The 14,823-nt window shown below is 36.4% G+C and overlaps 1 protein-coding gene across 4 annotated transcripts; it reads right to left on the bottom strand.

Moving 5' to 3' along the window:
• Nucleotides 1-3,482: 3,482 nt before the first annotated feature.
• LOC100242180 (uncharacterized) lies at nt 3,483-14,823 on the bottom strand. 4 transcript variants are annotated; one of them, XM_059740703.1, is made up of 12 exons: nt 14,667-14,823; nt 14,498-14,599; nt 14,303-14,426; nt 13,919-14,052; nt 13,682-13,826; nt 13,309-13,487; nt 12,178-12,418; nt 10,362-10,460; nt 10,022-10,167; nt 9,643-9,750; nt 8,642-8,730; nt 3,483-4,115 (listed from the first exon to the last, which is right to left on the bottom strand). In XM_059740703.1, the coding sequence occupies exons 1-12, from the start codon at nt 14,733-14,735 to the stop codon at nt 3,995-3,997; spliced, it is 1,557 nt and encodes a 518-aa protein (XP_059596686.1). In that variant the 5' UTR covers nt 14,736-14,823; the 3' UTR covers nt 3,483-3,994. The 4 variants fall into 4 exon arrangements, with proteins under 4 accessions (XP_059596686.1, XP_003633085.1, XP_010656055.1 ...); XM_003633037.4 differs by having other exon boundaries at nt 3,483-4,192; nt 14,667-14,822; XM_010657753.3 differs by lacking the exon at nt 10,362-10,460 and having other exon boundaries at nt 3,483-4,192; nt 14,667-14,822.

The raw sequence follows: 14,823 nt of genomic DNA, 5'->3' as shown, positions 1-14,823 counted from the left end.
TTTAGTCATTCATAATACAAGACAATGCCGTCAGATAAGCAGATCGTCCCCAAAGAGATATAGAAGTCGCTCCACGGCCCAACTGGGTTGGGAACCCAGCCTGGTGGAGGTGAGTAGAGGAGCCCTGCAGAGTGGGCACGTCTTATTATACCCATGATCAATCCATGTGTCGATGCATAGCCTATGAAACACATGGCAACAGTTCCCAAGCTCCCTCACCTGGTCTCGCTTCCTTAGTTGGTTCAAGCACACAGCACATGTATCGCAACTTTTAGATAGCCTTTGCCTGAGATCTCCAGAAGGAGTTTGCTGGACCATGGAATCGGAAGGAGAAGAAGAAAAGGAATTGGTAGATGGTCTGAGAGTCCAGGACAAGACCCACCTCATGACTGCAAAAACGATGGCAGCCGCCTTGTGTATCAGATTACCCGGATTCTCCATCACTGATTAAGCAACAAGCTAAATGAATGAAGGAATCAGAGAATGAAAAGGAGGGGAGGGGAGGGGAGGGGACGTTTCCAGGAGCCTGTGGGCAGTTTATATATAAAATGCAAGAGAAAAAGATGATGATGGGTGGAGTGGGGTGGGCAAAGGCCCCAAGATATGCTTTTGCTTTTGGCTGCCCCACATGTTTCTGGCTGGACAAGTGGGCACCGAGTCACTGGCTATCTCATTTAGACAAAAAAAACACCACTGACAGTACGTCTTCTTATTTTCATTTTAAAAATATATCTTCAATTTCAGAAATAAAAATAATGAATGTAGGTTTTTTGAATTCTCTTCATGTCTTGTGAACTTTGACACATTTTCAGAAACAAAATTTTAAAGGTGATACTAGCCATAACTCTTCCTACTTTCTAGCATCCTAAGAACAGTGGAGCACGGAAAAGGAAATATCAATCCCCACATTAAAAGCAAAGAGCAAGGCGTACAAGACGCGGACCATTCCCACTAAAATCCACGATTTATTTGATCTTCATCCATATCGATATATCCTGTGGCCAAGACATCACTATATCCTGCAAATAGGATATCCTTATCGTGTTTATGGGACTGGATTAATAGTCAGAACAACCACTCATTCTAAACTCTCAATTTTAAATAAAATAAAACATATCTAAACGTCTGAAATTTATCTTCTCAATCAGCCTGGGATGTCACAAATACTGTTGTGAGTCTCGTCACTGTGCACTTCCATAAAGTTGCTCACTGTTAATTGGCTGCTTGGATTACATCTCCTCCGCCAAAAATTATCGCACTTATAAAGGTGAGTATGATATGGGTTGCGTCAGATTCTTTACTTCATCTTTCATCGTATTCCTCCCTACTAACTACAAGTACAAGCCACCCCAAACTTTTCAAAAAAGTATTTCCAACATCTCCCATAGCTAGAACCCGATCAACATGTTTTTAAAGAAAGAATTTTGCACGCATAGCTTAAGATACAAGAGAAACACCTACATAGCAGACGACATGGGTTACCCCTACTGGTGACTTTTCTCACCTTGTAACATATATATATTCTTTCGCGTCCTGAATCGATACAGCAACAGCTCAATCCAGTGCTGTTCCTCCTGGAGGCTATTGGTTGAAATCCGAAAGAATAACCATGGGAGATGGGACTAGCAACAGCCTCCAAATCCGCTGACCAGCAGCCCTCTGGACTATCCCAAGAAGGAATGAACAACAGTGTGGGGCCCATTTTTTGGAACTGAACTTCAAACAGTTTTTTAATTTAAAAGATTTAAAAATAGGTTTCTCAAAACATGTAAAAATTCCTCAAGTCTTAAAACAACATATAAAAAATAAAACAAATAAATTCTTAAAATTATCTCAACTTATTAAGCATGAGGATTAAACTTAATCAAACACCTAAAAAAAAATCAACAAATTTGTCTTGAAAAAAAGTAACAAAGCTAAGAAATAACGACAGAGTTAAGTTTAAAACTTTTAAGTTTGAAAAAGAAAAAGTAAAAACAAACAAGGATACAGCTTAGTTTAAGTCCGTATACAGAAGCAAGGCTGTAGTTCAGCCACGACTTCTGACTGCCACGCTTAAAATTAGCCCATAACTCCACTCATTCTTAGGAGATTGATCAAAATCGGATAGAGGCCAAGAAGTTTAACAGACAATTTAGCACTTGGAGAACAGAGAATCCAACAGTAGATATACCATATTGGAAAACTTGGCTTTTGCCTTGGAATAAGACGTTAATTTGTTCGCATCAGGTGCATGATAAAAGGTCGTATTTTGGCGGTCAACACAAAGCTTATTTAATATAGACAGGAAAAAGGGTAAACGGAAAAAAGAGAGAAACTTCCAACACAGTTTCACAACAAACACAAATCAGTGAGAAAAACAAAAGGTGTCCATGGACACCTTTAGTGGGTTTATATTGTTTTTCCACATTCTTAACCTAATAGGCTTGTGGAAAGGTTTTTGGGAATTTTGCATCCCTAAGAGATTCAAGCCCATTCCAATGGAATTTCGAATAGCTCGAATTGAACAACCTTAATGCATGTTGTGTCTGTACGTATCCTCAGTCTCCCATCAAGAAATTGTCTAGAGACGCTTCCACTACTACCATCTTCCTCTCTGCTCACCCTCTCCTCAGTCTCCCATCAGATTATTTCCAGAGGCCTGCTAAAAATGTCCATGCAGTCCATCATGCATTTGACATTGCTATTCAACTTATGTCATAGAATGTTTTTTGGTGAGTATATTTCATAGTCCAAATGAAATTAGGAAATTGGAAGTAGCAAGTCAACGAAAGGGAAAAGATGTGTATGAGAATATACCTATGAAAGTTATTGCATTCTCTTCTTTAACTCTCTCCCAGAACAAAGGAATTCCGGTTATCCTGATACCAGAGAGAACCTAAGCTAAACTAGAATTTTTTGCTCAAACAGCTTGGATAAAGGAATTGATAGGCAGTAACGCACAGGAAAGTCCTTGGAATAATAACTCACTCCATTGTGATTTTTTTAATCAGAAACACAATAGATATTTTCTATTAAATAAAAAGATTTCTTCCATAATATACAAACCTGATCAAAACAAGAGGAGAAATTCCTTAATAAGGAGCCATGCAAGCTGAACATCTCAAAAAAGGTTACAAAAATCTAAGAGAAGAATCTTAATCCTGCATTAAGATGCATTGGTGTTCAATTTGTATATATGTTACAGATTGTAGTGTTTGAGTAATCGTTTCATAGTTCAAATGAAATTAGGAAGTAGAAAGTAGGAAGCTCACAAAGAGGCATTTGTACATGTATGAAAATATATCTGACATATAAAAGCTATTTCAGTCTGTTTTCTCTCCCTCTCGGAACACAGGAAATTTGGCTTTATCAGTAACAGATGACAGAAACAAGTTAAACTAAACCAGAACTTTTCACTCTAACAACCCGGATCATGGAATTGGTAGGGCAGTAACTCACAGGAAATGTTTCAGGTTAAGAACTCACTTCAGAACTGAGTCTATCATGGAATATTTTGTTGCTTTTCATTCATTTTCACCCTCAATGATGTAAACATTTTGTTAGAGCACCTTCTCATTCATGGGTTGAGAATATAGCATGTTTGCAGAAATAGTAAAAACAAACAAATAGAAAGCAAAGAGCCACTAACCTCATGGACCTTTTCCACAAGAATACCTTCAGGAACTAAATGTGAGCACCCTTCTTTTATCCATGTTTCCTCTGAAAGTTGGGTTTCATTGGTTTGCTTGCAATGGAGGCTCGGCCTGCTGCTGTTACATGAATAGGCTGGAATGGAATTAGAGGCTTCTTCATCAGTGCACATCCATCAGCCATGATGCTGTTTGTGATAATGGGTGAAAGTGCCCTCTTCTTCAACTGTCTTGGGATCTCCAGCCTCTCTAAGATCCTGGAAGTTTTTACATCTAACTGTCTAGTACTATCTGATGGTAATAGAACTGATTGCTCCAACTTGGGTTTGCAAATACAACTGGGGGAGTATATATTTGGGACTTCATTGACAATCAGCTGCTCCCACTCTTCTGCAATCGTAGCAGTAGCTTTGTCTTCTCCAGCTTTCACATCCAACTGTGGGGTCCCTTCTGCATTTGCAACATCTATTGCTGAATTTGATTCTGCAATCACTTCCAAAGAATCTGGTTCGGTTAAGTTCAGTTCAGAGTTAACCTCTTCCAATTTAGGAGGTATTGACCTGGGATATTCATTTTACACAGAAAAAATCAGGAAAATTTTTAACTGATCAGCTAATATATTGATTTGGGTAGAATAATCATGCTAAGTCCAATTAAACCTGATTTGGGTGTACTAGGAACCAGAGAATCAGCAGATTTTATTTAAATGAAGCCAAAATTATAAAAATTATTAGTTACTAGAAATAATTTTAATAAGGGCTAGTTTAGTCTTTTTTTAATGTTTTAAAGACAAAATGTGTGTGTATGCATACATGGATCATGAAACTCCAGTCACACAAAATCCTAACCACTTGTTACTGTTACAGGATTGTGCTACAGTACCTCTACAGGACCACCACAATACCCACAAGTCAAAGCCAAATGATACAGGTGTTAAGTCACTCCTTGTGTGATGTTAGTACTACCAAGTTTTAAGTCACGGTTTGTGCTTGTGTAATGTAAATACTATCTTACAGTTGTAGTACAACAATCCTTCTTTGTGATTGATGGTGTGGGAGATGTGTTCTTAGATGTATCATTGGTTGTGCCACATTATGCAAGTTAGCAAGTTTGTATCAGTTTTGAAGCTACATAACATCTCTTTGGTTTAGAGATTAGTGCAGTAGTTCCTATTTTCTGCCTTCAATAGTTAAAGATCATGGCGTTTAGCTGTAATCACAAATCTAGAGATAGGTTGGTATTCAGATTACATTAGTGAAACTAAAGGGATCTAGTTATTTATTAAGCCCTAAAGTTATGAATGTGTCTTGGGGCAAAGGGAAATTAAACAACATGATGACTTAATGATAATAACATGAATGCAAGAGTTTTGATGAATAACAACATGATGACTTAATGATAATAACTTGGTTGGGTAATAATATGGAGTCTTATATTAGTGCCAATTTCGTGTCTCTAAAAATTGCAAGGGAGATATTGGATTCAGTTAGGCATACTTGTAAGAAATCATATTTCCAGAATCTATCAGCTATATCAGGATATTTTTGGGGTGAAGCAGAGTGTGAAATCTTTGCACAAACAGCAAGCAATGCTCAGAGGGATATGGGAGTAACTGACTGTGTGTCAACCTTGTCTGCTGATATTGAGATTAAAGAACAACCAAGGGATGACTTAGTAATGTCTACGCCAATCTTGATCTACAGTATGCATCATTTGGGAGATGGATTGATTTTGTTTGAGTTTGAAGGTCCAAAGGAGGCAGAGGGTGCTGTAGGAAAGAGAGCAGATTTATAAGCAAAAGTTCTTGTTTTTGGAGAGATGGGCCCCGATAATAGGCAGTTTCAGAGAAAGAGTACAAGCTAAGTCTGCTTGGGTGAGGATAATGGGCCTTCCGCTTTATTTTTGGCATAGGGAGTTCTTCAAACAAGTGGCGATGCTTATGGAGGCTATTTGGGGGTTGACGAGGAGACTGAGGGGAAAAAATTTGCAATGGGCACTAGTGTTAGTCCGAGCGAATGGGAGAGAGGTGTCGGGGAAGTTGCAAGTGGTGATAGAAGACCTTTGTTTTATTGTTTACTTGTGGTGGGAGCTCCTGCCTTGGGTGGCTATGGTAATGCTAAATCTTCATTCAAATCGTGATGGCTTAGAGTCTGAAATCTAAGGACGAGAAGAGGAATTGTAGTTAGCTTTGGTCAAGAACAATATCCCAATGGAGTTGAAGAAGGACCTTGCCTGCTCTCAAGGCAGCTTCAAGAAACTACTGGCTTTTAGCAAATTTTTAGGGTTTCTGGTGGATGGCTACGAAGAGGAAATTCTGGATCTTTTTAGGAATTTGGAATTCCAAGCAAATAGGAAGCCTTTGGGGTAAGTGGTGAAAAAGGCTAGCTTCGATGGGTCCAAACTTGAGAGAAAGCTAAGGAAATTAGAATGCTCAATTTCTTATAAGACAAATTTATCTAGGAGGAGAACAAAAAGGAATTCTTCCAAGGAATTAGTTGAGGTGGGTCCATGAAGCTAAGAATTTTATCTTGGAACATGCGAAGGATCAACGAGGGGGATAAGCGGAAGATCATTAAATCTATGATTTATTCCCACTCAGTTGACCTTGTCTATCTTCAAGAAATGAAGGTTCAACAAATGACAACTTGCCTGGTGAGGAGCTTGGGTGTGGGGAGGTGTCTGGATTAGGGGACGATGGATGCTAAGGGTCAATCAAGGGGTATTTTAATTTTTTGGGACAATCGAGCATTGGAGCTTTTGGATATGGAGTTTGAAGCTTTTTTAGTATCTTGTCGTTTAAGAAATTGTGACGATAATTTTATTTGGATGTTCATAAGGGTGTACGACTTGTTTTTGGCTGAGAAGAGGGATGATTTTTGGAATTAATTGGGTGCTATTAGAGGTCTTTAGTATGATCCCTAGCGCGTGGGAAGGGATTTCAATGTAGTAAGATTCACGAAGAAAAAGAGGAAATATCAAAGATTATTGGCTTCTATGAGGTGCTTTTCTCAATTTATTGAGGAGATGTGCCTTAAAGATCTTCCCCTTTCTGGTGGTCTGTTTACTTGGTGTGGTGGGTCTAATAATGGGTCAGCCTCTAGGTTGGATCGTTTTCTTGTTTTGATGATTGGGAGAATCATTTTAGTGGGCAGAAGCTTCCAATTTGGCAGTTGTAGAAGTTTCTAAAGGCTCATTTAGTGATTGACAAGTGTCCTATTGTAAACTCTACTACAAAATAGAGGTTTTCACCTTTGATTTGAAACTTTTGAATTTTTAGGATTGGAGACTCCAAGATATTTTCTCTTTTTTGTAGTTGAACTTCGATAAAATTTTCATATTCTCTTTTCATTTTCTTTCATTTTCCCACTAGCCAAACATCAAGTGTAAGATGATTTCTCTCTTCATGAGTGGCTAGGCTCTCTATTCTTAGAATAGATTCAATAAGGTTGTGTAGATTCACTATAGGCAATATGAGAAGATAATTTGAGATGAAAAATTATCATTAACTTCTTAAATTGACAATTGGAAGGGTGAGTTCATCATTGAGAGTAGACCATAACCTAAAGTTAAATTTAATATTGACCCAAAGAGATTTTGAGCTTCTCATTTAACTTGATGGTCAATAAGTTGAATTAGAGATCAATCTCTACCATAATGCTCAATTGCTATATTAGATTTGAATCCAAGAAAATTTTCAATTGTTTGTTTCCTTTTAAGCCTTCAAAAATTATTTAATAGAAATTCACTTTTAAAAATTCTCCTTGATTTTGATCTCTACTCACAATCTACCCAGTAGCCTTTTTACCAATCCTATTCTCTCCACATCTTTGCCTCCAATTACCATATATGAATCAATCCCTAGGGACGATGCTTAGACCACTATATTACGATAGCCTACTTATTATCATGATCAAGGCAAGAGTGTGATCTATTATTTTTGCAAGAAGAAGCACAACAAATGTGACGCCGACCATTTTTACAGGAGCTTCGATTTTCTCTTGAAATGCCCATGAATGTGTATTATGATGATCAGGCTGCTATTCACATTGTTAGTAACTTTATTAGAGTAAGTTTTCACCAGCAAGAAAGTCATAACTTCGTATATCAAATTTAAAGCTTAATTGAGAGATGTTTTTGTAAAGCTTTAGGAAGGATCTTTTTCTTGTTCTATGTTCCAAGCTGGGTCTTAGGAATAAATATACCCCAATTTGAGGAGAACCATTTAAGGGCGGTTAATAACAGTTTTATTCAGTAAGGATTAACTGCCTTTTTTGATATTTCAAAGATTGTATACATATATATTTTTTATTATTTTGTTAGTGAATAAGACAACTTTTTCTCTCAAATAACAAAAATGGTTGTGAGAGTAGTCTAGAGAAGAATTAAACAGGGTTTTTAACATCCATGAACATGATTGTGCCATTGTGGTATCCTGAGCTTCATAGCCAAATAGTCATCCTCTAGAAGGAAAAACTGAAGAAAATGGAGCCACATATACTAAAATGACAACAAAATACTGAAACATTGTATAGAATCCTTGACAAGATCCTCTACCAATGCAATGAAATAAACATAAACCTAATGAGGTAAATAATGCTACTTTTCAAGAAAACAGAAAAAAAAATATATATTGTTCATACTATCATCAAAACTCCAGAAAACCCAACCCATAGTAGATCTTAACCTCTCTACAGCCTCATCCACTTTCAACCAGATATGAATGTATACTAGGAATATAATTAACTCAGAACTAAAAGGAACGTTCCTTGATTTCCCTCATCAACTATTTTCATATAGATATGAATGTATGCTAGGAATATAATTGCTTAGAAATAAAAAAGTGTACCTTAATATTTTTACAAAATCAACCAAAGTTTCTGACAGGTATATTATTTATACAAGTACAATATATATGCCTGTGCTTACATTAAACATATGCATGTTGGTATTCTTTTTAATGTACGTGCTACATGTTAGGAAGGCCCAAGGTGGATGGAGATGACAATTACCTAAATTGTAAACTCTCTTTGACAAGAAAGTTCAATTTTTGATGGAAGCCTCTCTCATGCAGGACTGGGTTGTAGTCTCTTAGTTCCATCTGAAAAGGTATCAAATCAGAAAGCAGAAACTATCACCCAGAAGAAAGCATGAACTCCAGAGGTTGTCTACAATTATGCAATTGCAGCAGGAAAGTCAGTCTCTAGATGTTTTCAGAATACACAAAGTTGTAACATATCTCTTTTATGGATTTAACATATATCTAAAACAATTTCCCCCCACAGTTACCCTCCATTCTCTGAGCTATAAGTAAATTATTCCTAGAGTAGGTGAGAGTTCGGAATTGAACCCGCGCATGGTGGATTCACAATCCACTGCCTTGATCCACTTGGCTACATCCGCCCCTCTACTATTCACATTACAGGAAATAACAAATTGAAAAAGATTAAATTTCCACCATTCATCATGTTTTTTTATTATCTTACTTTAAGATTAAGGTATTAAACAACAAAACCAAAGTATGATACTCAATCATAAACCAACCTATGAGAATACTTACACACAGGAACTGACACATAAACTTGCACAACCCTATTATTAGATCCAAGGAGAAACCTGAACAATCTTGTCCAAGAGTTTTTCATCTTCCCATTATATAATTCCACAATAGATTGCTGTAGCATAATGGAACATAAATCTGAATGGGAATGGTTTAGAGTCCTGTTGGAGATGAAAAATTGAACATTTAACTTGACTGTTTTTTGGTGGGGAGATTTGTGTTCCTGTTTTTTTTTTGTGGTTCTTGTATACCCTCTGTGTGCATAGGGTGCACCCTCTTTTTGCTAGGTTTATTTTATCAAAGTTTTTCTTTGCCTGTGAAATAAATAAGTCCATGTTTCTTTCTTTTTACAGCCATGGAAGAGGTCAGTTGGTTCAAATAACTGCAAATTGAGTACAAGGGAGATCCACGATGAGAAATCAACCATAGAAAATGTTCAAGGAAAAATCTAACCTTCAATAAAGAGGATTCGATGGAGTTTTCAATCTCCTTTGTTAATGAAGAATCAATCACTCGACTAACATCAGGAATGGGTGAAACTTCCTCTGATCCTGCAAGCCGCTGCATGTTTACCAATTGTTGGTAAACATAAAAACAGGAACAGATGAAAATAGAGCAAAAAGAATAAACAAGAACATGATTTTTATTTTTTTTTGATAGGTAAGAATAAACAGAACGTGATATGGCTGCAACCCCACAAGAACAGGGGAGTAGGATAAGTACAACACATTGGCTACAAGATTGTTATCAGAAACAAAAAAAAAAAAAACCTAAATAATAATTATTATAATATCAACAAATATTTCTGTCAGTAAAAGGGAGCAGAGTTGACCCTTAGAAGCATTGGACCACCATCTGAAGGATAAAGAATATAATAGCAGTGGAAGGCAGCTTCCCTCATCGTTTCCAAGTTACAAATTGAAGAACAGACCAAACCCTGGTCCAATGACCGTAGTGTACTGCAAAGCCCTTGAAAAACTGCCAAATCACAGCCTGACTCAGGAATTTTAAGAAACACACAGACAAACAAAAATAAAACCATAAAAATACATGCAAAGGAATTTGGGATATTGAATCACATTAGACACAAGATAAATCAGAGAATTATGGAAACTCTCTCACTAAACATTCAAATTGCACACCAGGAATTTGACAGGAGGTGATCAACTCACGTTGAGCATTCAACTCTGTTTTATCACCTTCATCTGAAGCAGCTTCTACATCATGACAAACTGATGGAGTTACAAAATAGGAATTCCCAATTATAAGGCCTGTTCAAAAATTCCAAAAAAGGAACGTTTTTACCATACACATGGTGAAGCCATTTTTGGGAGGAAAGTTGAAAGAATGAAAAGAACATACTGCTCTTCTTCAACTCATGGTTCAACTAATGAATTCATGAGACCATAACAATGAAGGTAGTGATTGTATTAGAACTTTTAGTACTTAAAAATAAAGCAGCAAATTTCATCTCAAAATTAGATAATGAAGGGTAAACATGAAAACCATGACTGATGCCAGGTTGAAAAACTTGTTCAGGATCTAAGCATAATTGACAATGTATGAAACCCAACTTTCCCAAGCAATTTTAGTATGCAAGTGACTTGGAGACCTGAGAAGCACTTATGATTAACTTAGCTTAAACACATGGGTCTTAATTAGTTTGAAAATGGATTTTTAGTTGAAGCAGAAATGGTTTTTTTCCTCAAGAACTTTTGCTTAGAAAATTTAGCTTTCAAATGATTGAGTAATATGTACAATTGATGTTCCTCCTATATGGCCTTCAACTGAAACTTCAAACACTCTCAACCAAACCATCCAATAGAAAAGGATTCTCCTAAATTACTGGAAAAATAAAATCACAGGCTATATGCTGCAAAACCCTTGAACTTTGCGAAAGGAAATATACAGGAACTGGAGAGTTTCTAAACATAGTGAAAAAAGAAATGGAGGGTTACGGCATTTTAAGGGAAAAATAAAAGGTAGAAAGTTGATATTACTCTAAGTTGTATCTAGTACTCTTTTTGGTTCATGAGGATGTGCACAAGCTAAAACACAGTGCTATCACAACATAAGAGTGCAATTCATTTGTATATGGTAATTTTATTAGGAATTTTGGAACTTAAAAAATAAGGGAGCGAATTCCATATTAAAATTAGATAATGAAGAGTGTTATTACAAATTGCTTTTCTTATGCTAATTTTGATGGTATGGTGGGAAAGAAATGCAAGGATCTTTGAGGACAAGTGGAAGACTTAAAAGATGATATGAGACACTATATTTCTATTCCTCTTTTTGGGCCTCTACTATTGCAATTTTCAAGGGCATGCCTCTTAATGTTATTTAACTTGATTGAAATTTGAAAAGTAGATCAAAAGGGCTAAAATAGCAAAGGGAGGAACAATGCTTTGGACATTTTTGTAGGAGTTGTATGAATCCCTAAGGAATGTTGAGTCACTTTTCTTAGTTGTGTCTCTTGTGGCAACTTTCAATGTATATTACAAAAGATTTTTCTACCTCTGATTTTGATCAGATGTTGTAAATTTGGGAAAGATCTCTCATCCCTCGCTTGCACTTTTAATCCATTTTAATGGAGACATTTGTTTCTGATCAAAAAATTTCCCGAGCAGTCTTAGGTATGTAAGTGACTTCGAGGCCTGAGGAATACTTATTGTATATCTATGAGAATACACCCATAAGAATATGAACTTATAGAGGTATTCTTATTTGTATATCATACTTTTAGCAGTTTAGGGATGAATCTCAAGGATTAACCTCTTACTGGTCCTCCTCGGTAAGCATCAAGGTATAAACATCACAGACTGTTTAAACTGTCTATAGCACACTAATAAAAATTCCTTCCCTTCCTATAAGGATCTGCCAATGCATGGCAATTGAAAAAAACAACAATAACACTAGGCCTATAAAAAAATGCATTAAGCTCAATATTCAATCATTGTCAAACAATAGGTTGTGCTTGAGATTTACCTTCACTTAGAGATCCCAAGTTAGTCCTCTCAATAATATTGAAGTCAATGGGTGAAGAAACTTGCTGGAGCTTCATAAAGCTCTTGAAAGAGGGTAAAAACAGCATTGTTTGTTCTCCAATCTTCACAAAATTTTCAATCAAATCATATGTTCCCAGCTTAACGCCTGTGACCCAACAAGAAGGCACCTTGATCTTATTTCCAATTACATCATCTAATGGAATGCCATGGCACCTGCATGTCTATAGGCAGTACCCCAAATAGTTATAATGTTGCATTTTGATATGAGGTGTGCAAGATCACGGAGGAAGGGATACATATTATTAATTTGGCAAATAATAATAGACAGAAGTACTTTTCCTTTCATGACAAATTCCTGGACCAGCACCACTATGAAAAAAATGCAACACTGGAGGAGCTAACAATAATAATTTGACAGTTTAGACGAGTGGACACTGCTCAATAGTGATTATTCCAAATTTATTCTCTCTCTCTCTCTCTCTCTCTCTCTCTCTCTCTCTCTCTCTCTCTCTCTCTCTCTCTCTCTCTATATATATATATATATATATATATATATATATATATATATGAGAATTGACTCCCGATAACATGAACTAGTATGGTGCATGTCTGGAAACAAAAAAACATATTTAAATACCTGAAACTTGTTGACAATTTATTTTGCTAACTTTTTTATAGTGGAAATACATTTACTTGGCTGCAATTGTAGGATGGCTTGAAATATACATGATACATAATTAAGATGATCTACACAATTTTGGTTTCTTTCAACATGATATAATTATTTTTGCTGCCTAGAATGCAATATAGGGCTCAGGCCTCGTTTGGGTTGACTTCCTGTTTTGGCTTTAGCCGGAAGTAGAAGCAAAAGCCAAAGTCATAATTTTTGTAGGACAATATTGGTATTGTAAAAGTTTTATTAAATAAGAAAGAATTACACAAGCCAAAATAAAGCTTGAACAACATTTTCCGACTTCCGTATTAAACTTTTTTTAAGTCATTAGCTCTTTGAACAAAATTAGCCAAACAGTCATAGAAGCTTTTATTAAACAGGGCTTAATCAACATGAAGCAGTTAGCATGTAAACAAAAATAGTGCTCATTTTTAATACCTGACAAGGGCTGAAGCCATCAGTTATGTGATTGAAAGATATGGAGAAGTTGCAGGATATCTGGTTGACAGAGCCTACAAGGTTTGTCTTGAAGATAAAACAAGCTTGCAATGGTTCTTCTATATCATCCTTCAAATCCTGTAACCATCGTTTTACCAGTCCATGCAATACACACACATCTGCAATATTTTTGTTCACCATTGGTACTTAATCTAACTATTAAAGAAGTCAATTTCTATTTAGGCCGGTGTTCCTATTGGCCTACTCTGTAAATGTAAGCCTATACAGTTAGCACAATAATACCTAATAGTTATCATAAACGTTTGCTTGATTGATTAAATTAGTTTCTCCTAGATATGAGGTAGTGATTAACCTGGAGGATAGGTTTGTAGCGAGCAATTGTCAAGATCATGGATTTGCTTAGCAAAATTGTCAATATTATCTGGGATATCACTGAGATGGCTCGATTTCTGCTCAAATAAAACAAACTCCACCAAAACACACTTATCTGCTGCTTCCTAGATACAAAGAGAGAGTCGATGCAGGTTAATCATCACAGTGTCTTTTACTTGGAAAAATCAGGGTTGAGGGATGGCTACTAGGGCCTCACCATGAGTGTGTTTTGAAGGGTAGAGTCTATGTTTTGAACAAAGCAGGAGCTAAGGAGAATTATTTTTCTCACAATGTCTTTGCCTCCCCAGGAGTATAATACTTCATCGCTCAGGATGGTTGAAAGGTGGAGGTCTGTTAGTGATCACCAGAACAAATAAATGATTTAAAATAAAAAATAAAAATAAATAAAATAAAAAGGGAAAAGAAAAAGGAAGAATAATAAGAAAAGGAAAATAATTTTTTTTATATTTGATTTTAATATAAAAAAATTATTATTATTACTTTTCTTCTTTTTTTTCACTTCATCTCTCTCCTGTTTTCTTTCTTCAATTTTTTAAACCAAACGTATCCATAATAATATGAAAGAGGGAAAGAGAGAGACCGGCAGAAGAGATTGGTCCTGAGTGGCCGGTTTGGGGGAAAAAGACATCGGTAGGCAAGCTGTTAACAGCATGGTGGAAATCGCGAAGACCAAAGTTTTCTCTTGGACTGTATGCGATCTTCAGCTGTTTCCAGAGCACATTGAGGGAATGGCCATGTTGAATTGAACAAAACTAAAATGAATTCGGATCCTAACCTCATTTGAAGAAGAAATGCGATTATAGAGGAGGTAGCACAGTCCGATCCTATCATGACGCCAAGGTGAGATTGCGTAGAAATTGGCAAGCTGCAACAGTGCCTGGAACAACAGCATTCAATCGTGAAATATCAAATTTAATCGATTATGAATGATATTTTCCTCTTACCTGCTTTAAATCTCTGAGCAACGGAGGCGAGATGCTCAACAGATCCAGCAGGAAACACAGAACTGCCATTTTGCCCCCGCTTCTCTTCTCTCCCTCCCTTTCGTTTCCGACTAGGTTGGCGCGAATTTGGGGAATGTTTCGTATTTTTTATTAGTTT

The sequence above is a fragment of the Vitis vinifera genome, chromosome 11, assembly GCF_030704535.1.
Source record: "Vitis vinifera cultivar Pinot Noir 40024 chromosome 11, ASM3070453v1".
NCBI lineage: Eukaryota > Viridiplantae > Streptophyta > Magnoliopsida > Vitales > Vitaceae > Vitis > Vitis vinifera.
Note: the sequence above shows the minus strand (reverse complement) of the source record. Positions and strands in the feature narration are given on the sequence as shown.